This window comes from Podarcis cretensis (assembly GCF_951804945.1).
Source record: "Podarcis cretensis genome assembly, chromosome: 18".
NCBI lineage: Eukaryota > Metazoa > Chordata > Lepidosauria > Squamata > Lacertidae > Podarcis > Podarcis cretensis.
The window spans coordinates 10,574,022-10,596,808 of NC_137188.1; the positions used below are offsets into that span (position 1 = coordinate 10,574,022).

The window sequence follows — 22,787 nt, forward strand, 5'->3', positions numbered from 1 at the left end:
TCAGAAGGTCGGCGGTTCGAATCCCCGCAATGACAGGGTGAGCTCCCGTTGCTCAGTCCCTGCTCCTGCCAGCCTAGCAGTTCGAAAGCACACTAGTGCAAGTAGATAAATAGGTACCGCTCCAGCGGGAAGGTAAATGGCATTTCTGTGCGCTGCTCTGGTTCTCCAGAAGCGGCTTAGTCCTCCTGGCGACATGACCCGGAAGCTGGACGCCGGCTCCCTCGGCCAATAAAGCGAGATGAGCGCCGCAACCCCAGAGTTGGCCACGACTGGACCTAATGGTCAGGGGTCCCTTTACCTTTACCTCCTTTTGCTATGTTGTGTCTCTGATGGGACAGCTCGGTCGGTAGAGCACGATACTCTTAATCTCAGGTTTGTGGGTTCGAGACCCATGTTGGGCCAAAAATTCCTACGCTGTGGGGGGGTTAGACTGGATGACCCTCAGGAGCCCCCTTCTGACTATGATCCACAGCAGGTAGGGAGTTGATGGACAGACAGACTGCTTTTCTCATTTCCACACACACACACACACACACCCTCCCTGATCATCATGGAAGGATTTCATCTCCATGGTGATATGAGTTGCAAGATGCTTTTTTTCCGCTTGCAGGCTTTAAACCCTGCAGCTCCTGGAATTAAAAGTGGCAAAGAAATAACCTCATGGCTAGGGGGAACTGGAACTACAACTCCCATCAGTTGGGAGACGTAGTTCGAATCGCTGAGAGGGCAGGAGGCTGCTCTGCCCTTAAACCCAGTGCGCTGCCTCAGGCTGCAGGACAGACAGACAACATAGAATAGAATTGGAAGGGGAGGTCCAGTGTTTTGCAGTGCAGGAATATGCAGCTGTCTCGAACCTGCAACCTTGGCATCATCAGGGCTGCGCTCTGACCACCTGAGGTATCCAGGTAAATCCATCACACACACACATAGAGGGAAACTCGCAAGCAAGGAATGACAGAGGGCTTGGCTTTCCCCCAGCTTCTGGTAATCAGAGATAGGTAAAGGTAAAGGGATCCCTGACCATTAGGTCCAGTCGTGGCCAACTCTGGGGTTGTGGCGCTCATCTCGCTCTACTGGCCGAGGGAGCCGGCGTACAGCTTCCGGGTCATGTGACCAGCAGGACTAAGCCGCTTCTGGCGAACCAGAGCAGCGCACGGAAACGCCGTTTACCTTCCTGCTGGAGTGGTACCTATTTATCTACTTGCACTTTGATGTGCTTTTGAACTGCTGGGTTGGCAGGAGTAGGGACCAAGCAATGGGATCTCACCCCGTCATTGCAGGGATTCGAACCGCCGACCTTCTGATCGGCAAGCCCTAGGCTCTGTGGTTTAACCCACAGCGCCACCCGGGTCCCAATCAGAGATAGACTGCAGCTATATATGGAGGTTCCACTCCTTTAAAAAAACCAAAATCTGTGAATAGACAGATCCTCTGAATTGTTTGTGTCAATCATTCAAAGGGCCCTGGAAGCTCAGACACAGACTTCTGCCTTAAGGAATCATCTCAGTGGGCAAGCTGCTCTCGGTTTAATACAGCAACTAGGCAAATACAGTGGTACCTCAGGTTAAGTACTTAATTCGTTCCGGAGGTCTGTACTTAACCTGAAACTATTCTTAACCTGAAGCACCATTTTAGCTAATGGGGCCTCCTGCTGCCACCGGAGCACGATTTCTGTTCTCATCCTGAAGCAAAGTGCTTAACCTGAAGCACTATTTCTGGGTTAGCGGAGTCTGTAACCTGAAGCGTATGTAACCCGAGGTGCCACTGTAGATCTATTGCTCTTCCCCACACTGGGGTAGATTCCTCCTGGCCATGGAACTTCTACCCAGTCGTAACTCCACAACTGCCACCTTAAGCCAATGGCCGGATTAAGTGAGAGATAGACGAGAGAGACTACAGGGAGGGAGCAAGTTTCAAAAGAAATTGAAATGGAGAAAAAGAAGGGCTGGATGAAACTGCCTCTGATCATGCAACTAATGCAGCAAAATAATAGATAAACACAAACCCTTTTGCATTTTTTTTGCATGCAAAAACAAACAAACATCTCTCTCCTTTTGCAAAAAGGGTTTACAAGCCATGATTTGCCTGGGTTTCTTGACAGCCCCTCCCTTCGCACAGGATCCGCTGTCAAATTATTTTTATTTGTTTTTAAATACCAGGGTGGATGGACAGAGGCAGCAGACATAAAAGCTGCTGCTGGTACTTATTTTGGTAGCTGATAGAGAAGCTGGAGAGTTGGGGGGGGGAGAGAGAGAGGAATTCCCCCAACCCTTTTTGCTGGGAAGCAGGATCCGACCCAGAACAGAAAAGCCTCCGCCGGCTTCAGAGGTGAGGATCTCCCTCTCTGCCTTTCTGTCCGAACAACCACCACCACAACAACACACCCACTCCTGCATAGGTCTACTCAGAAGTCAAGGCCAGATCCATTCAGTGCAGGGCTTGCTCCCAGGGTAAGCGTGGATATTTTTAATTTTGCCCTCTTGGCATTTAGCACGCCAAAACAACGGTGGCTTTGCCAGATGGGCGGGGTGATAATAAAATAAAGAATAATAAATAATACATAATAAATAAAATAATAATAAAATCAATAATAATAAAATTAATAATAATAATAAGGACTAGATTTGCATCAACGATTCCGTTTGGGGGTTGGGGAGAAATTAATCTGCCGGTAAAAATATATCCAGAAATTTTAAAAACAACAATTCATGCACCCACGTTTGGATCCATCCAAGGGTAAGACAGATTGAGATGAATGGACATGACTAATTGGGGTGGGGGGGTTGAGGGGGGGGGGAAATGTCTCAACTCCGCGTAAAAGCTGAGTCAGATCATGCCAGCCGAATCATTTCCTCCCAAATGAAAATTAAAAGAAGTCGATTGCATGATTATCTTCCCCCTCCTTAAGGAGGTCGGTTGCAGCTGTGTCCTTGCAACGGGAAAATATTAGTCAGTTTCTCGGATCTGCTGCAAGGCGCTGCACGCTGTCCCCGAGTAGACCCATAGAAAAAGGGAGAGGAAGGACTTTCGCTTTCATGCAAATAAAAATGTAGATTGTTTCTCTCTTTTCCTCCCCCCCCCGCTTCCATTGCAAGCCCCAGAATGACAGCGCCGCTTGAGCAAATCCTTCTTTACGAGCCTGCTTCTTCCAAAACAAACAAGCGGATCATTTAATAATAATAATTTAAAAAATTCCACACACCCCCCCCGGAGAAATTCACCTAATGGAGACCCATCTCCGTTCATCCCAACACACAGACACCATCTCTCTCTTTCCCCCGCCCCTCTGCTCAATTGCAAAACTGGATGTAGCATGCATAAAACGCGTAATTTAAATTTAAATTTTTATTTTTAAATGGAGCCTGAAAACATTGGAAAAATCCAAGCCAGCAAGAAAAAAATGGTCTGGATTTTTTTGGGGGGGGGTGGTGGGAGGAGTTGGGCAAGGGAAGCGACGTTTCCTTTGCTTATCTTATTTTTAAATATTATTATTATTATTATTATTATCAGGAATAAAATGATAAGCCGACAGAAAAAGGGGAGGGGAAAAGAATGGGAGCAGGAAGAGAGCGTAACAGATGGACACACAGAGGAAAGAAGAATGAATTACGTTGCAGGAGGAAAGATTTAGGGCTCCCTAGAATTAATAATAGCAATAATAATAATAATACTTTGGACTCACCTAAATTCGTGAACTCGCATCTAAATAAATAACTAAAAGCTCCAAAAACAGGAGAAAAAGCGGAGCTCCGGATCCTCTCTCCCCCTCTCAGATTTCAAGGGGGTTCCCCGCTTTCCGCCTTCCTTCCCGTAGCTCACACCTTAATTTTGATTTAAAAGGGACAGAGAGGATTTATGAATGAAAAGGGACCCACCCACTTAAGAACGCGGAGAGGAAGCTGCGCGGGGGGGGGGGGCGGCAACCCACGTGACCACAAAGAGTGAGTGTGTGTGTGTCATTCATGGATAATGAGACGCTTCTGATTGGACGGGTATCCGGGGGTTTCATTTGAATGAATGGGGAGGAGAGGGGAGGGGTTAGGGTTATGTAAAGCGCGCGGGTAAATAAATAAATAACCGAAGCCTTGATTCTTTTATTCATCACTATCCCTCCCTTTTTTAAAAAAATAAATAAAAATAAAGTCTATTTATTGAATCAGTTCTAGCCTCTCGCCGCAGATCGCAGCCTCCGCAGCACGGATTTAAAGCGCATCTGAGGCGCATTTAAAGCGCATGACAATCCACACACACACACACACACACACACAGAGGAATCCTGGTAATGGTAGTTTCCCCTCCACCCAACCCTGTCGCAGAGGTACAGTTCCCAGAGAAACTACAGTTAATAATAATAATAATAATAATAATAATAATATATTTTTATTTATACCCCGCCCTCCCCAGCCATGACTGGGTTCCCATGTGCTCTAAATGTCTGCCTTGAATCTGTGGTGTGTGGCTCCTCTGCCCCCAATATATTGAATATACACAGCACCTCCAATATATGTCAGGACCTCTTCTAAATTATTATTAGGAGTTTGTACATATTATTATGGGCTGGCTCCAACCCAGCCCTCCTTGGGGAAGACCTATTGAAATGAACGGGCCAATTATGCCCATTCATTTTGACAAGGCTTGCTCCGATAACAATTTTTATTAATTTCCAATTGCCATCCAATAGTAGCTTCGTTAGGGACGTGGGTTAAACCACAGAGCCTAGGACTTGCCGATCAGAAGGTTGGCGGTTTGAATCCCTGCAATGACAGGGTGAGCTCCCGTTGCTCGGTCCCTGCTCCTGCCAACCTAGCAGTTCGAAAGCACCTCAAAGTGCAAGTAGATAAATAGGTACCACTCCGGCGGGAAGGTAAACGGCGTTTCCGTGCGCTGCTCTGGTTCGCCAGAAGCGGCTTGGTCCTGCTGGCCACATGACCCGGAAGCTGTACGCCGGCTCCCTCGGCCGATAAAGCGAGATGAGCGCCGCAACCCCAGAGTCGGCCACGATTGGACCTAATGGTCAGGGGTCCCTTTACCTTTACCTTTTTAATAGCCTCGTTATAACAATGCCAGATTATAATACAATTACTAATGCCAGTCATTCAGATACCGAATTATATAATTTAGGTGGCCAGAATTGATGGGTTTGATGTTATTTCTGCTTTCCAAAATCTGACATTCCGGTCGAAATAATAATCCCTTATACAACAACTACAATGTTAATGACTTCTGTACGTGTTGACATATTAAATTGGTGGGCTTACTTTGAGCTGCCCTATACACTTTTATAGGCAGGGCTGGAATATCAACCTAGTAAGGTATAGGGACCCCTGACCATGAGGTCCAGTCGTGGCCGACTCTGGGGTTGCTCATCTCGCTTTACTGGCCGAGGGAGCCGGCGTACAGCTTTCGGGTCATGTGGCCAGCAGGACTAAGCCGCTCATGGCGAACTAGAGCAGCGCACGGAAACACCATTTACCTTCCCGCCGGAGCTGTACCTATTTATCTACTTGCACTTTGACGTGCTTTCGAACTGCTAGGTTGGCAGGAGCAGGGACCGAGCAACGGGAGCTCACCCCGTCATTGCGGGGATTCGAACCGCCAACCTTCTGATCGGCAAGCCCTAGGCTCTGTGGTTTAACCCACAGCACCACCCGCATCCCTAATATTATCAACCTATATCGCCCAAATTATTGAATGTGCCTGTATTATTCCTCTTGGCAATAAACTGTTGATACGATTTGCCGCTCCCCTTTCCCTCTAAGGTGGCATTGTGTGGTTCTCTGCCCCCCCCCGCCCACCCCCATTTTATTTTCACAACCACCCTGTGAGGTAGGTCAGGCTATGAGACACTGACCGACCAGAGGACGGCCAGTGAGTCCAGCACTTTCCCAGGGAATCAGTTCCACAGGCCTTACCGTCAGAAAGTTCTTCCCAATGATTCTTCGGGATCTCTTGCCATCAAATCCATTGGTTTCGGAGCAGCTCCATCCCTCGCATGAGTAGGCAAACTAAGGCCTGGGGGCCGGATCCGGCCCAATCGCCTTCTAAATCCGGCCCGGGAATCAGCGGTTTTTTTACATGAGTAGACTGTGTCCTTTTATTTACAATGCATCTCTGGGTTTTTTATGGGGCACAGGAATTCATTCATTATTTTTTTCCGAAATATAGTCCGGCCCCCCACAAGGTCTGAGGGACGGTGGACCAGCCCCCTGCTGAAAAAGTTTTCTGCAGCATCAGAAAACAAGCCTGTGCCCATCTTCCATTTGTGCCAACTGAGGTTGCAACAGGCAAAGAACCGGCGGCGTTGGGGAAACAAGTCCCACCAGAGACTTGAGTTATCTATGGAGGGCAGCACAGTTTGTCGGGAAACTCAGAGCAGATGAAATAAAAAGCTCTCCTCCTCTTCCTCGCTGCGCATCGTTAACCTGCGGAACTCACTGCCACAAGCTTGGCCACTAAAGTCGGATGGCTTTTAAAAAGGAACAAGTGAAATCATTAACTGGGAAATGGATACAGGACGCAAGATTGAAATGGCAGCCTGGGAACGACTGTGGAAGGTACATTTGAAGTTTACAGTGCGTAAAAGAAAATTATTTGAAAATAGGTGGTACCTGACACCTAACCGACTAGCGAAAATGCATAAATCTGAATCAAATGTTTGTTGGGAATGTAAGAAGGAAATTACCTTCTGTCAGATGTGGTGGAGCTGTAAGAAGGCAAAAGCTTGCTAGGAAATGATATATATTGAGTTGAAGAAAAAAAAGTTTAATATAACTTTTATTAAGAAACCAGAGGTTTTGCTTTTGGGAATAATAGGGGTAGAGAAACCAAAACAATATAAAAATTCATTTATGTTTGCAATCATGGAGCCCCAAATGATTTATGCCCAGGGATGGAAAAAGATAACATCCCAAAGAAATATGGCAGCAAAAATTGTTGGAATATGCAGAAATGGCGAGACTTAATGGAAGAATAAGAAACCAAGAAGACAGTGTTTTTCATTCAGAGTGGAAATCGTTTTACTGAGTATTTAAAACGTTATTGTAAGCAGATTAAGTCATTAGCAGGGTTGATATAAAGACGTGCAGTGATAAAAAATAACAATTTTGAGTATACTGGATAAAGAATAATTAGGTTTAACTTGGAAATGCAGTGAAAATGATAAAATATAAGCAACTGCAGAAGGGGGAGGTCGAAATCGGGTTTTTAAATGTAAGAAATAAATCAGTTAGGGGGGATGAATGGACAAGTTCACAGAGTAACTCTTCATGGCGAGAGAACTGTTCACAAAGCAGAAATGGCTTCAGAACACCAGGTGCCGGAAGCCAAGGAGAAAAGAGGGCTGCTTTTGTGTTCGAATCCTGCTTGCTGGGACATCCAGATGGCGTTTCTGACATGCTTAGTTCCCCCTTAAAAGGGACGCGCGGGTGGCCCTGTGGGTTAAACCACAGAGCCTAGGACTTGCCGATCAGAAGGTCGGCAGTTCGAATCCCCGCAATGACGGGGTGAGCTCCCGTTGCTCGGTCCCTGCTCCTGCCAACCTAGCAGTTTGAAAGCACGTCAAAGTGCAAGTAGAAGGGAAGGTAAACGGCGTTTATGTGCGCTGCTCTGGTTCGCCGGAAGCGGCTTAGTCCTGCTGGCCACATGACCCGGAAGCTGTGCGCCGGCTCCCTCGGCCAGTAAAGCGAGATGAGCGCTGCAACCCCAGAGTCGGCCACGACTGGACCTCATGGTCAGGGGTCCCTATACCTTACTAGGTTGATATTCCAGCCCTGCCTATAAAAGTGTATAGGGCAGCTCAAAGTAAGCCCACCAATTGAATATGTCAACACGTACAGAAGTCATTAACATTGCAGTTGTTGTAGAAGGGATTATTATTTCGACCGGAATGTCAGATTTTGGAAAGCAGAAATAACATCAAACCCATCAATTCTAGCCACCTAAATTATATAATTCGGTATCTGAATGACTGGCATTAGTAATTGTATTATAATCTGGCATTGTTGTAACGAGGCTATTAAAAAGGTAAAGGTAAAGGGGACCCTGACCATTAGGTCCAGTCGTGGCCGAATCTGGGCTTGCGGCGCTCATCTCGCTTTACTGGCCGAGGGAGCCGGCGTACAGCTTCCGGGTCATGTGGCCAGCAGGACTAAGCCGCTTCTGGCAAACCAGAGCAGCGCACGGAAACGCCGTTTACCTTCCTGCCGGAGCAGGACCTATTTATCTACTTGCACTTTGAGGTGCTTTCGAACTGCTAGGTTGGCAGGAGCAGGGACCGAGCAACGGACGCTCACCCGGTCATTGCGGGGATTTGACCCGTCGACCTGATCGGCAAGCCGTAGGCTCTGTGGTTTAACCCACGTCCCTAACAAAGCTACTATTGGATGGCAATTGGAAAGCACGTCAAAAGCAATTGGAAAGCACGTCAAAAGCACGTCAAAGTGCAAGTAGATCAATAGGTACCACTCCGGCGAGAAGGTAAACGGTGTTTCCGTGCGCTGCTCTGGTTCGCCAGAAGCGGCTTAGTCCTGCTGGCCACATGACCCGGAAGCTGTACGGCGGCTCCCTCGGCCAGTAAAGAGAGATGAGCGCCGCAAGCCCAGAGTCAGCCACGATCCCTTTACCTTTACAGGTCCCCAGGTCCTTGCCAAAGGTCCCCCAATGTCCCAAGAGCAGTTGCAAGAGGCCTCCCCCATGCCAACAAACAAGGGAGACCCAGCCCGATCGCAGTCCAACCGCTTGTTTTTCCAAGGCTCGCCCCAAAACAGGTCAGAAAATAGCTTTATTAAATCGACAAGGTGTGGAGCTTCAAAAGGAACAAAACACTCGAATGGCGCTGCCCATGAGCTTCCAAAATACGCATGGATTTTGCGCAAGCGCACAGCTCTCTGCGTAAAGCTGGGGTTTTTTTTGTTTATTGCTTCAGAAGGACCAGGGGAAAAGGATGGAGAGCATGGAAACTAGCCTGTGTTTTGGATGGAAAGAATGATGCGATGCCCCAGGAGAAACAGATAAACCCAGGAGGCCGAGACAAAACACGCAAGGCATTCCTATGACGCGGAGGCTCAGAGCTCAGAAACATGGGCTGGCTTTTTTAATCCACCTGCTATAGGAATGCCTCTGTTGGGCCTGAGAGGCAAACCTTCTGCCCAGCTTCCGCCCTGCAGAGGAACCCTGTCAAAGGCGGCCGATTTTGCCCGGTGAAATATATTATTTGCATCCCTCCCCTTTTGTTGTTTAGTCATGTCTGCCTCTTCGTGACCCCCTGGACCAGAGCACGCCAGGCCCTCCTGTCTTCCACTGCCTCCCGCAGTTTGGTCAAACTCATGCTGGCAGCTTCGAGAACACCGTCCCACCATCTCGTCCTCCGTCGTCCCCTTCTCCTTGTGCCCTCCATCTTTCCCAACATCAGGGTCTTTTCCAGGGAGTCTTCTCTTCTCTTATGAGGTGGCCAAAGTCTTGGAGCCTCAGCTTCAGGATCTGTCCTTCCAGTGAGCACTCAGGGCTGATTTCCTTCCGAATGGAGAGGTTGGATCTTCTTGCAGTCCATGGGACTCTCCAGAGTCTCCTCCAGCACCAGAATTCAAAAGCATCCATTCTCCGGCGATCAGCCTTCTTGATGGTCCAGCTCTCACTTCCATACATCACTACTGGGAAAACCAGAGCTTTGACTATACGGACCTTTGTTGGCAAGGTGATGTCTCTGCTTTTTAAGATCCCTCCCCTACCACCATGCAAAAAAAAGGGGGGGCGTTGGAGCTTACGAAAATCAAAATCAGGCCCACAACTGAAAATGAGACAGCACACATGAGGAAGAAAGATGGGGGAGGGAGGAGGAAAGAAGCAATCTCAAAGTCTCAAAAGGTAGTTCTTATAGCCGTGCAGCCGGTGTCAGTGGCTGGTCTGGCTGTCGGCTGAATATCCCTTAACAGCACTGGGCCAGAAAGCAGCAGCAGCCTCCCTGGTGTTTATTTTGCCGCTTAGCAACCACCTTTCGGAGGTATACTATTTCTGGCCATGGATACTCCAGGTGCGAGAGGCAAATGCAAATCGGAGGGGGGTGTTTGTGCACCTAGGGAGGGGGGCAACTGGTCAGATGCAGAAAAAACGGTCCTTGCCTCCTGTGTAAGGGAGTTCCACAGTTTAACTCTGGGTGTTGTTGTCATTTGGAAGACTGGGAATGTCGCCTCTGGAAGCCAGTTCTGCTCAACGTCTGGTTGGCATTTCCCTAAAAGCTGTGGGATTTTTAGCCTTCCAGATGTCACTCAGCTGACACTCAGGGATGGGCAGCTTGCTGGTACCATCCCCCCATTGGAGCATCTGGCTAGATATTGCCTACACTGAGGTCCAGCTCCGAGGGCCTTCTGGCGGTTCCCTCACTGCGAGAAGCCTAGTTACAGGGAACCAGGCAGAGGGCCTTCTCGGTGGTGGCCCCTGCCCTGTGGAACGCCCTCCCACCAGATGTCAAAGAGAACAACTACCAGACTTTTAGAAGACATCTGAAGGCAGCCCTGTTTAGGGAAGCTTTTAATGTTTGATGTATTACAGCATTTTAATATTTTTTTGGAAGCCGCCCAGAGTGGCTGGGGAAGCCCAGCCAGATGGGCGGGGTATAAATAATAAAATTATTATTATTGCAGGGCCTGCAAGACAGAGCTGTTCCACCAGGCCTTTGGCCAGGGCACAGCCCGACTCCCTCCTTTGGCAATCTTCACAGAATTTCTAGCCCAATGGCTGCCATCAATTTGATTTGAATTAATTTTATAATGAATGATTTTAGAATGTTGTACTATTTTATTGTTATTAGCCGCCCTGAGCCCGGCTTCGGGTGGGGAGGGTGGGATATAAATAAAATTTATTATTATTAATTATTATTACACTGGCAGCTGCAAGATTTCAAGCCTTCTCAGCCCATCCTGCATGGAAAACCACTATCTATTCTCCCTTCCTTGGGAATGAAGAATCTAGTCCTCATTGTTTCTAAATAAAAGGACCGATTTAGAAAACACAGGAAGCTCTAGCATCAAGCCGCGGTTCTGCACACAAGGGGTTCCCCCAACTCTGACCTCAAGTATGTTATTTCCCCGCAGAGATTATTTCTGAATGGCAATCACTCTTTGTCTCTTTCTCTTGCCATAAAGCACCCTCTGCTGGGAAAAACAGGCACGGGTCCATTTTAAAAATCCTGCTTCCTTGGCCGCAAGAATTGAGAGAAGGGCACGCAAAGACCAGCTCTCCTGGAAGATGTGCGCCCAGGGAGGAGCAACAGGCTGGCGAGATGAAAAAAGCCCCAACTCTGAGCAGGGAAACCCATGACCCTCAGATTTAAGTATTCCTGCCTTTAAAGGATGCCGGAAGATGACAATTGAGAGCATCTGGAGACATGGCTTTTAGAAATCTGGCCCCCCTCTGCCAAAAGATTCAGAGCAGGCAAAGCACTTCTTCACACAGTGCTGTTAAAACTATGGGATGGCCAAAATTCAGAGGGGGATGTTGAGGGTTACTAGCCTATACTCACATTTAAAGGATGATGGGCAATGGAGAACCTTAGCCGATCTTGGGAGATTTAAGGCTAGGCCAGGGGTCAGCAAAAACCTTTTTCAGCTTTGGGCCGGTCCACCGTCCTTCAGACTGTGTAGTGGGCCGGACTATATTTTGAATTTTAAAAATGAACCCATTCCTATGCCCCACAAATAACCCAGAGATGCATTTTAAAGAAAAGCACACATTCTACTCATGTAAAAACAACAGGCAGGCCCCACAAATAACCCAGAGATGCATTTTAAATCAAAAGGCACATTCTACTCATGTAAAAGCACAGATTCCCGGACTGTCCGCTGGCCGGATTGAGAAGGTGATTGGGCCGGATCCAGCCCCCGGGCCTTAGGTTGCCTACCCCTGGGCTAGGCAATCAATCGCCCAAGGATCTAAAAAGCTGACAAGTCAGGCAGAAGACTTGGGGTTTCATGTAGTGTCATGTTATATTCTGAGCAGACCCATTTGAAGAACATGGTTTGTCTACGTGCGCCAGCTCACATTTAAGTGAGGAGTCTGTCGCTATGGCTTTTCTGTGTGCCTCTCTCGCAATTTTAGCCCATCCTTTCATCATGGAATTGTAAAGTGGGACCCTGTGGGTCATCTAGCACAGCCCCCCTGCGACTTTTTGCCCAACCAGGGGCTCGAACCCACAGCCCTGCAATCAAGTGACTCGTGCCCTATGGACTCAGCTACCCCAAACTTCCTTGTTAAACTGGCAAGTAGAGATTTGGGTCTACTCTAAATTTAGTGGGCTGCAATAGTTTTAGGCACCAGGTGAAACACATTTTTCAACCAGGTCTTTTGCTTATTAAAGTCCTAGTAAAGGTAAAGGTACCCCTGCCCGTAAGGGCCAGTCTTGACAGACTCTGGGGTTGTGCGCCCATCTCACCTAAGAGGCCAGGGGCCAGCGCTGTCCGGAGACACTTCCGGGTCACGTGGCCAGCGTGACATCGCTGCTCTGGCCAGAGCCAGAGCCGCACACGGAAACGCCGTTTACCTTCCCGCTGGTAAGCGGTCCCTATTTATCTACTTGCACCCGGAGGTGCTTTCGAACTGCTAGGTTGGCAGGCGCTGGGACCGAGCAGCGGGAGCGCACCCCGCCGCAGGGATTCGAACCGCCGACCTTTCGATCGGCAAGCCCTAGGCGCTGAGGCTTTAACCCACAGCGCCACCTGCGTCCCTATTAAAGTCCTATACCCTTTCTATTAAATTGTTTGTGGGGTAGATGGTAGATTTATTATGTTTATCCTTTATTTTTATGTTGTGAACTCCCCCAAGATCTACAGATGAAGGGCATTGTACAAATTTACTAAATTCTCCAGTGCTCCAGAAGGCTGCCTAGGACAGATGGTAGAAATCACAATTAAGGGTTTGAGCAACTGGTAAACTCTTAAGAACTGATGCCCAAGTTTTGATTTCTTCCTCTCTCCACGTCCCACTTGTTTGTGTGTTTTAAAGATTGCAGAGACAGCCTTAAATGATTGAATGAAGAGTCACGTTGGGAACCTCTCTGGTCAAATCTTAAAAGTAGATTCGGGCTGCAGTGTTAATAACAAAGCTCTTTACACTTTTTTAAAAAGCCCCACCCCACTTTCCATTTTAAGGCTGGGAAATTACGTGATCGAAAATGGGAAGGAGCTGAAGCGAGCAAGCTTTTGGATTTATGCAGAGCTTGCAAACTGGAGACACTAACTGCCTCCTGCCCCACACAGGGATGTGTGGCAGCCAGGCTGATGGCAAATTGCTTTTGAGTTCTGGGAGCCGGGCAGATTGAGAGCCATAAATCCACCAAGTTACAGCCTTCAAAAGCTACTGCTTTTGTTTACTGGGGCTGAGTGTTTTAGGTATATGCTGTTTCTGAAACCCAGCTTTTGGTGGCCAATGAGCTTTATCTGTAGGGAGAACCCAGGGCACCTATTCTTATTACTGTACTCTTTCTAGCGCATGATTAAAACATGTTTAGCGAAGCCTTCCCAGATACGTAGAAGGTTGGAATTTGAAGCTTATGATTTACTGCCGATTTAAACATTTCTATTTATTTATGATTTTATTCTCGTATACTGCAATGAAGCAGTGCACGGGTTACGAAATAAGCAATAATGTAGTAGTTAGCTGCAAAGCTCGCCCCTTCCCTGCACTCCCAAGAAATATCCCTTTAACCCAAGAGCCTCAAAAGCTCTCGGCTAACTTGCACCATAAAGCGTAGAAGGAAGTTTTACCCTCAGGCTCCTCCTGTGTCGGGAATGTTCCCTAGTTCACAGAACAGCCTTCTGGGAAAGGGCTCCTTCATTCCTAAACGCTCAGCGTCGCTCTGCCAGAACTCTTTACAACCTGGGAGGCTTCTCTCGGGACCCAGCCCCAAAATAAAGGATCTAGGGTAATAGGGTGGGGGGGTTAAAGGCTTCCTCGATATGGAGGGCTAGAGCCATCCCTAAGCAGTTTTCTTAAGAGCTGCATTCCCCTCCTCTGTAATTCAACTAGGTTAGTAATGACTCCACAATGTGCTTTTTTGGGGGTGCAAGTGTTGCCAACACACACCCCCGCCATGGCTCCCCGTTGCCTTCAGCGTATATGCACAACTCAGCCGTATTTGTAGCCCTGTGTTTTATTAGCCTTGTTGAATCCATTTTTAAAAATGTAAACAGCTCTCGAAGCTTTTGCTGCCCAGCCCGGAGGCTGGTGTGCTCATTGCCGGTCCTCTTCCACGCAGCACGCGACTGAAAGAAAAGATGGGGGGAATACGCAGTTAGCACCCCAGACAAGAAAACTTAAGATATATATGTCAGCATTAATCTGAAAACAAAACCCATACGCCTAGCAAACCACCAAGAACCTTACCTGCTAAAGAGTCGAAGTTGGCTTACGGTCTATGTTCCATGCTCAGCCTCAAAACCACTTCCTGATCAATGGCTTTTTTTCTCCGTCAACCTGCCAAGACAAACTCGGGTTACAAAAATATATCTATACCGCACACGGCAAAACCTCTACGCTTTCTACCCTGCCCACCCTCACACAATCCGACCCCCCCCCCAAGCAACCAGTGTTCCCCCACGAAAGGGTTTCTGCGAACCTGCACTGACCCTCAAGAGCCCAGCGTGGGGGTCAAGCGTTCCGAGACTGAACCTGCGTCCCCCTCGAACTGGACAATGGCAGCTGAACCCCCCCCCCCACAAAAAGCATTAGTCGCGGAGGAAAACGGTTGCTTAGGAATAAGCGTGGGCTACGGGGGAAAAGTTAAAACGCAAACACGATGGCAGAGAACATTACAGTTACGTGGACTTAAGTCTTAAAGAGTCTCCCGAGATGAGCATTAGTCCCTTGGGGGGGGAAATTCGTTTTCCCCCCCATCTGACATCTACCCTACCGGCAAAGAAATGGCTGTGAACGCAACACCCCTCCTGACCCACATGGAATTTATGCCACAAAAACCAGACTCGGTACTACAGGAGATTTTTAAAAAAGAGGATTTTTTTTAAAAGGGTGGTTTTTTTTCAGCTGACCGAAATTGGCAGAGAAAATTTTGCTTTCGGACGGGTTAAAACATTCAGGCTTTCAAAAATATATATATATATAAAATATGAGCTCTCAACAGGAGGAAGGATGCGGACATGAGGAAAGGAGTTACCTCGAATTACGGGACTATCCCCACATATGAACTAGCCAAGAGAGCAGCTTTCGTCCCAGAGGTTCTCTCTCTCTCTGTTGGATGCATAACACTTCGCTTTTTCGTCAAGGCACTGCCGTTTTCCATACGCTAGCAGAGAATTCTCAGAACTTAAGAAGGCAACGACAAAGCTAGCTAAATTAGGTCACAGTTATCGGCCTTGGAACACTGTCAAGAATTGGCAGCAGCTGACCCCGGTTAGAACGAGGCTCCCTTGTCGGCTAAGAACGTCTGGCTGTCGAATTTTCAAGCTACCAAAGGTGTCAGCTAATTCTTGCTCATGCACTAACTCTTGTCGCAAGCTGTCTGCTCGGAGTCACCAGATGCAAATTACTATGGGAAACGGTGTTATTATTTTTCAAAGGTTGGATCCGTTCCAGCCAAGCAGAGAACGGACTCCATGATGGGAAAAGGTGGCGGCTACACTCCTTTAGATACTCTTGCTTCAGAGCTTCAATCACCCTCAACCTGACCTGGCGTCTATCTAGGCCTTAAAAGTACAGTAAGATTTGCGTTGTTTTCACCACTGTTACGATAGCCAGCCTGAAAATCCTCTCTCTGCAGCTAGATGCCCTTCCTCTCTGACTGTACACTTTTGACGCTCAAATCCAGAGTTGTGTTGTGCAGCAAGATGTAAAATTTCAAGAGCAGATATGATTTTTTTTTTCAGATGGACTTTTAATAGGCTTCGTGAAGCCAAAAGGAAAACTGTACAAGAAATCCTTTTTAAACCACTTCAAAATTACAACATCAATTGAATTAGGCATATACTTTTCTTCCAGTAAAAAAAGGACAACAGAAATAAACATTTTTTTTTTCCACGAGCCTCTTGCGAGTTAAGATTTGCAGAGTCTTTCTGGGATACGTTTTATGGCATACAAGCAAAAGTCTCTTAAATTGCAGGTTGAACATACAAGCAAAGTTTCGCTTTAGGTATACCAAGGTGGGTTGCCTTTTAAAGTCGTTTATAAAGTCATACCCAGGCTACAGCGCCTACCTTGCTACACTAAAGTTTGTTACAAAACGATGCACTAAAACAAACCGACTTCACAGCTTGCTCAGCTTCTACTGAACAATTACGGTCCTTTCTCGCTCAAAACAAAACCAAAAAATCCACAGAAATGGGGCCCCAAAACCTTCCAGTCTTTTTCTTTTTAATAATAATAAAAAAAACAACACACACTAAAGGACACACAACCAAACACACACACACCTCTGCTCACAAATGAACTAAAATCTTAAGTGCTTTAAAAAAAACAAATGTTAAAACACTTGAGAGAGGAAAAACCCAGAGCTTTCTTTGAGTCTGAACAGACCATCGCATATTAGAAGCTGTCAGGCTGTGTTTTTGTTTTGACAAGGTCAGAACTGAGAGTTTACTACAAAAGTGAGAATACAAAGGAGATGACTACACAAGAACGGATTTCAGCGAAGCTCCCAAAATCTTTATAAATACAGCCATTGGAAGGACGATCTTGAGCCAGGAAGGTTTTTTACTCGTTGTGTGTAGCTGAGGACAAGAAGCAGGCAGAATTGTAAAGGCACTGAAGCAAAGACAAAGGCCCCAGCAATTTTTTCCTCCCCTACTCGCTTGCAAAGCAGCACCTCAAGGCTACCAACGCTATCTCTCCTTATCTCCCACCCCTTTCTTTTTCGCTCCTGGGCTTTCTCTGCTGTCATTTTCAGCTTCCGGGGGAAAAAAACCGCTAGTCACGAACGACTCGCAATTTTGGCTTTGGGTCCGACTAAGCGTGGCGCATGCATTAATGAGGGAGGGGGTTCCCCCCTGCTTTTCTGTGGCGCGAGTGCTTAAAGGCCTGCCAGAAGAGCGGCGATTTTTGAAGGCAAGGAGAGACTTGCCGGCAAATAGGCTCCAAAGCGAACCTAACGGTACTTTTCCAAAGGTTACCATCCCTGCAAAAATCAAAAAGAGGCTTCAGGCATTCCCACGTCAGTGTATCCTTTCCCTTATGATCTAGGGCTTACCATAACTGTCATAGCTGTCTCTGTAGGAACCTCCTGAAGGCCTGTCGCCATAGCTGCCTTGACTCCTGCTGTGGGGAGAAATGAGAAGATGCTCATTCACAAGGCACAGCTACAACCGGCAGGTGCATGGGGCTATTTTTTGACCCAACCTCCCCAGGGCTTACCTGCTGCCACCATAGTAGTCTCTAGAACCACCGTATCCCCCGCTTCTCGATTCAAACCGGCTGCCACCGTAACCCCGGTCTCCACCGGCTCCTGGGGAAGGAGAACCGAACAGAGGCTTGAGATGCATCCAATTCAACGCAACCAAAGTCTGAAAGTACGGAGGCCACTTGCAAGCCGGGCTCACCTCTGGAGAAGCCCCGGCCCCGGCCTCTGCCTCCGCGGAAAAAGCCCCGGCCGCCGGCCGAGCCACCTCTGTAGCCGCGGGACCTGTTGTCGGACGATTTGCCTGCTTGATCAACCCTGATTTGGCGGCCGTCGACAGACTGGAAAAAACGAGGGGTTTCGGGGTTAGCACAGTGCTCTACAATTAACACACACACAAAAGCAGTGACTATCAAACAGATCCTCAGTTAATAATAATAATTTATTATTTATACGCCACCTATCTGGCTGGGTTTCCCTACCTACTCCGGGCAGCTCCCAACAGAATAGTAAAAACACGATAAAACATCAAACATTAAAAACTTCCCTAGACAGGGCTGCCTTCTAATGTCTCCGGAAAGTCAGGTCGTTGTTCATTTCCTTGACCTCTGATGGGAGGGCGTTCCACAGGGAGGCCCCACCACCGAGAAGTTACGTTTCACCAAACTGCTAACTTTTAACAGTTGTTCTATCGTGATCACATCCTAAAAACGGAAGGACTTCTGTCCTACCAAGGACCGCTGTTCAGAACAGCCACCACAGAACAGAACTCACCTTGCCATTCATGGCCATCATCGCATCTTTAGCATCATCAACACTCTCAAAGGTGACAAAGCCAAACCCTCTGGACCTCTGGGTTTCTCTGTCTTTGACGACAACAACTGGCGGGAAGGAAGAAGAAGAAGAGAAGAGTTTGGATTTGATATCCTGCTTTATCACTACCTGAAGGAATCTCAAAGCGGCTAACATTCTCCTTTCCCTTCCTCCCCCACAACAAACACTCTGTGAGGTGAGTGGGGCTGAGAGACTTCAGAGAAGTGGGACTGGCCCAAGGACACCCAGCAGCTGCAGGTGGAGGAGCGGAGACGCGAACCCAGTTCCCCAGATTACGAGACTACCGCTCTTAGCCAATACACCACACTGGCTCTCTCTTAAATTTCTCACTGGAAGGAGAAATTTAAGCCCTTTGGTCAACTTAAGTGCAGGGCACAAAGCCAAACTTATCCCCATGAGAATTCGTGCTAATCCGAGTGCTTATTTCATTCTTAATTTTAAGTTTGGGGCAAACTCAAGGTTATCTTTTATATTGGCTTAGCTTACCACGTACCAATCGATGCTCAACTAGATTATTTTGATATTTTTTTTAATTACCATCAGTGATCTGTCCGTATTTAGAGAAGACTTGCTCCAGCGACTGTTCATTGGTGTCAAAACTGAGGCCGCCGACAAAGAGCTTTCCTTCATCTGATGCCATTTTCTCCCCTGGGAGCAAAAAAACAAGCCTCGTGTTCAGCATTCACCCAAGGCGACAAAACACAACACCCCTCCTAGAACAAGTTCGCCGGATCATCAACCGGGTGAGGTCACGACTCACTCAAAACTTAAGGAGCTTAGCAGCCAGTGACACAAATCCTGTTTTATCTGTTTTCTTCAAAGAGTGCCCATCCAATGCAGAAAACAATTTCATTACCTTTAAACCTTTGTTTATAAAAATACTGTACAGTGGTACCTCGGGTTACATACGCTTCCGGTTACAGACTCCGCTAACCCAGAAATAGTGCTTCAGGTTAAGAACTTTGCTTCAGGATGAGAACAGAAATCGTGCGGTGGCAGCAGCGGGAGGCCCCATCAGCTAAAGTGGTGCTTCAGGTTAAGAACGGACCTCCGCAACAAATTAAGTACGTAACCAGAGGTACCACTGTACTAACCAGCCCTGCATGAAAAGCCACATTTGCCACAAACGTCCCCCCTTCTACAGAATTGTTGGAAATGTAGAAGGAAGGCTCCTCTTTTGTAAGTAGGCAAATAAAAGGAAAAAAGATTGGGGGGGAAGCGAAGCAAAGAAAAAAAAAAGGTATTCTTGTATTGAATGGGATTAGTAGTCCATCACAGCTGAAAAAAACCTTAGAAAATGTAAACAAGCCCATTCCTATGCTTTTTTTTAAAGCTCCAAGGCCCATGTGTTAAATAAAACCTGTACTGTACATAAAAGGCCTTTACCCCCCTTCTTTCAACCAACCATACTGTTAATGGTACTTTTAACTGGTCCTTCTCTTAATGTTTATCCTTCTTGTGTTATTTCTACGCAAATGCGGATTATAAACTTCGCGAAAATAATGAATTGGGATATTCTACACGCGAGCCTCTTCAGGGAGGCGGTTTTTTTTTTGTTTCCTAAATGGCAGAGGGGGAAAGGGGGGGGCACGAAACCAAATTAGCAACCCAAGGGAGCACAAAAGACGTGAAACGAGCCGTCAAAAATGTCTCAGAATTAAAATCTGCGCCCAAGGAAGGTTAGCTATTGAAAAACAAACTGAAACGAGCAGTTGAGATGTCAGAAAGGCTGTGCAAAAATAATAATTTTATTTTTTATACCCCGCCCATCTGCCTGGGGAAACCCAGCACTCTGGGCCCTCCCAGCAGAGCAATTAATAATAATAATAATAATAATAATAATAATGCAATTTTATCACGCATCTAAAATGCAACCATTTTGCTTTCTTGCGTGGAGGCGGGGAATTAAAGCCACCGCGTATGCGCATGCGCGGATACCCCCCACCCCCGTCTCTCGCTCTCCCCTCGCGCATGCGCGCCACTACCCCCCACATCCCTTCCCGGCTCCGCCGCCATTTTGAGTCTTCCTTCCCCCACAAGCCTGTCGGGAAGCCATTTTGTTTTTGTCCCTTTCTCCCGGCGCGCGGTTCGCCGCTCGCCTTCCAAGCGGTCCCACAGTAAATAAAAAAAAATATAAAGGCGCCTTTTTTCTGCGACTCACCACCCGTCCTATTAATATTACCGACCAAAACGTTATTTTTTTCCTGTTTCTTTATTTCCCCCCTCTATCGTGCGCCCGCCCCGCGTCGCCCCCCTCCCCCTTACCGAAGTCGCTTCCTAGCTGCGCAAATGAATTTCGAGCTTCGAAGTCCCAGCGCGAACTACGCAGCGGCTCGGCTGCGCCTCCGCTTATATACCGGCTCTGAGCCCCCGCCCTCCTCATGAATATGCAAATGAGCCCGGCTCTGTCCAAAATGGCGCCCGCTCCTGCTCTCGAGGGGCCAGAAGGAATGAGGTAATCTGCGACCCCCATTGGTCGGAGGCCGATTAATATACATGAGGAGAGGCGGGGCCGGAGTGTAAGCAGCCCAAAAAAGCATATCTCCGGGCCTCTTTCCGTTTCCGCCACCGCGTGGAGAAAGGAAAGACGTGATTGGGTGAGGCGGTTAGGTCGTTAAGGGCGACGAGCTTCTCGTGAGCTGATTGGTGCAGATATATCCCCGCCCACAAGCCGCAAGACCACTGGCTCCGCCGCCAGACAGTTGTATATGCGAGGAAGGAAGGGGGCGGGTCGAGGGGCGTGGCCGCCCTGACCTACTTTCGCGCCCTTGTCAGCAATGCGGCGCGGTTTTGCCGCAACGAACAAAGGCGATTCGTGGGAGGAGGAGGAGGGGGGGGGGGGGGCGCGGCCGCCATCTTGGAGCGGGAAAGCAGCATGGCTGCCTCAGGGCCCACAATGCATAGCGCGGAAAAGGCCTCCCCCCCCCACCACCAAAAAATTAAAACGCCTCATAAGTACATGGCAAAACAATCCAAAGTCCTCACATAACATGCACAGCTCGCAAATAAAAATGAAATAAAAATGTTTTCGGGGGCAACCCCTTTACCATGGTCACTGTGTGGGTGTGTTTATATATGTTTAAAATTAGAATAAGGAAGACCATATATGTATTTGTTCGTGTATATATGTGTGTGTGTGTATGTGTGTATTGTTAAGTTGTGGGTTGACATAGCAGACGACACAGCGATTTCTCAAAAGCAGCTCTTTATTTTGTAAGCTGCAATAGAACTGACTAGCAAACAGCTCAGCCGGCCTGCTTTTATAGGCAGCCGGCTGTCAACATTGTAGCATCAACAACCCAGAGTTTCCCGCCTAAAATAACTGATGTGGACCTGAGTGAAAACTATCTACAGACCTGAGTGAAAACTATCTACAGACCTGAGTGAAAACTATCTACAGTATCCCCCTGCTGGCCCAGGGTGAAACTTCACTACATAACATATATATATATATATATATATATATATATATATATATGTGTGTGTGTGTGTGTGTGTGTGTGTGTGTGTATGTGTATGTGTGTGTCTGTCAGTGTGTCTGTCAGTGTGTCTGTCTGTGTGTATATATATGTGTGTGTATATAGTGTGTGTGTGTATATATATATGTGTGTGGGTGTATATATGTGTGTGTGTATATATATATATGTGTGTGTGTGTGTGTGTAATATATATGTGTGTATGTGTGTATATACACACACACACACACACACAGATATATTATACACACACACACACACACACATATATACACACACACACACACACACACATATATACACACACACACACACACATATATATATTATGGGGCGACCCCCATTTGCAATGGTGTGTACTGTTCCGGTTCAGAAAAGGGCAAGCGAAATTATCGGGGGGGGGGAGGATGGAGAGACCCCCACGATGAGGAACGGTTGCAGCTTCTTCTTCTTTTTAGTGTAGAGAAAAGGGACTAAATGGTCTGATCTTAGGCTTTTATTGAGAGGTTTTGGGGTCTTCTTCTTTGGCAATCCCTCATAGCCAAGTAAGATGGTCTTCCATAAACACAGTTTTTAAAGTGACTGTGGAGGCCAGTTCTGGATCCCCACGTCCTTACACAGTGGGGACATTGATTTCCGGGCGGGAGTTGATCCCGGTGTGGATTTGCCAAGCGTGCTTTCCTCTTAGCACATTTCTCCCTTGCGTCCTGAGTTCGAGAGTCTTCAAAGCCCACGACACCTTTGGCAAAGGCTGTTCTCCAACTGGAGCGCTCGCAGGCCAGTGTTTCCCAGTTGTCGGTGTTTATACAACATTTTTTTAGATTTGCCTTGCGACAGTCTTTAAACCTCCTTTGTTGACCACCAGCACTACGCTTTCCATTTTTAAGTTCCTTCCTGGGCATGGTGCCTCGAGGACCCCAGGTTAGTGATGGCTACTTTGTCAGCTGTTAGGTCCAAGTCCAGTTTAAATATAAATAATCTTAAGAGGGGAAGAAATGGAGGCAGTGAGAGATTTTACTTTCTTGGGCTGCATGATCACTGCAGATGGTGACAGCAGTCACAAACTTAAAAGACACCTGCTTCTTGGGAGGAAAGCAATGAGAAACCTAGACAGCATCTTAAAAAGTAGAGACATCACCTTGCCA

The 22,787-nt window shown here is 47.4% G+C and overlaps 1 protein-coding gene and 1 long non-coding RNA gene across 5 annotated transcripts in view; both read right to left on the bottom strand.

The window, feature by feature from the left end:
* LOC307207314 overlaps positions 1-22,787 on the bottom strand; it is a 73,589-nt gene that overhangs the window by 38,621 nt on the left and 12,181 nt on the right. The window lies entirely within an intron of this gene.
* CIRBP (cold inducible RNA binding protein) lies at positions 14,125-20,581 on the bottom strand. 4 transcript variants are annotated; one of them, XM_079960942.1, is made up of 8 exons: positions 20,432-20,581; positions 18,704-18,814; positions 18,107-18,213; positions 17,535-17,673; positions 17,350-17,440; positions 17,186-17,250; positions 14,374-14,463; positions 14,125-14,252 (listed from the first exon to the last, which is right to left on the bottom strand). In XM_079960942.1, the coding sequence occupies exons 1-7, from the start codon at positions 20,547-20,549 to the stop codon at positions 14,459-14,461; spliced, it is 636 nt and encodes a 211-aa protein (XP_079817068.1). In that variant the 5' UTR covers positions 20,550-20,581; the 3' UTR covers positions 14,125-14,252; positions 14,374-14,458. The 4 variants fall into 4 exon arrangements, with proteins under 4 accessions (XP_079817068.1, XP_079817066.1, XP_079817067.1 ...); XM_079960940.1 differs by having other exon boundaries at positions 14,374-16,709; XM_079960941.1 differs by having other exon boundaries at positions 17,186-17,253.

Coding starts and splice junctions, on each gene's coding strand:
- CIRBP (XM_079960939.1), bottom strand. CDS start 20,549: ATGAGGAGGGCGGGGGCTCAGAGCCGGTATATAAGCGGAGGCGCAGCC. Junction 18,214..18,703: donor ATACGGACAGATCACTGATG/GTAATTAAAAAA, acceptor CCTTCCCGCCAG/TTGTTGTCGTCAAAGACAGA. Junction 17,254..17,349: donor GACTACTATGGTGGCAGCAG/GTAAGCCCTGGG, acceptor TTCTCCCCACAG/CAGGAGTCAAGGCAGCTATG.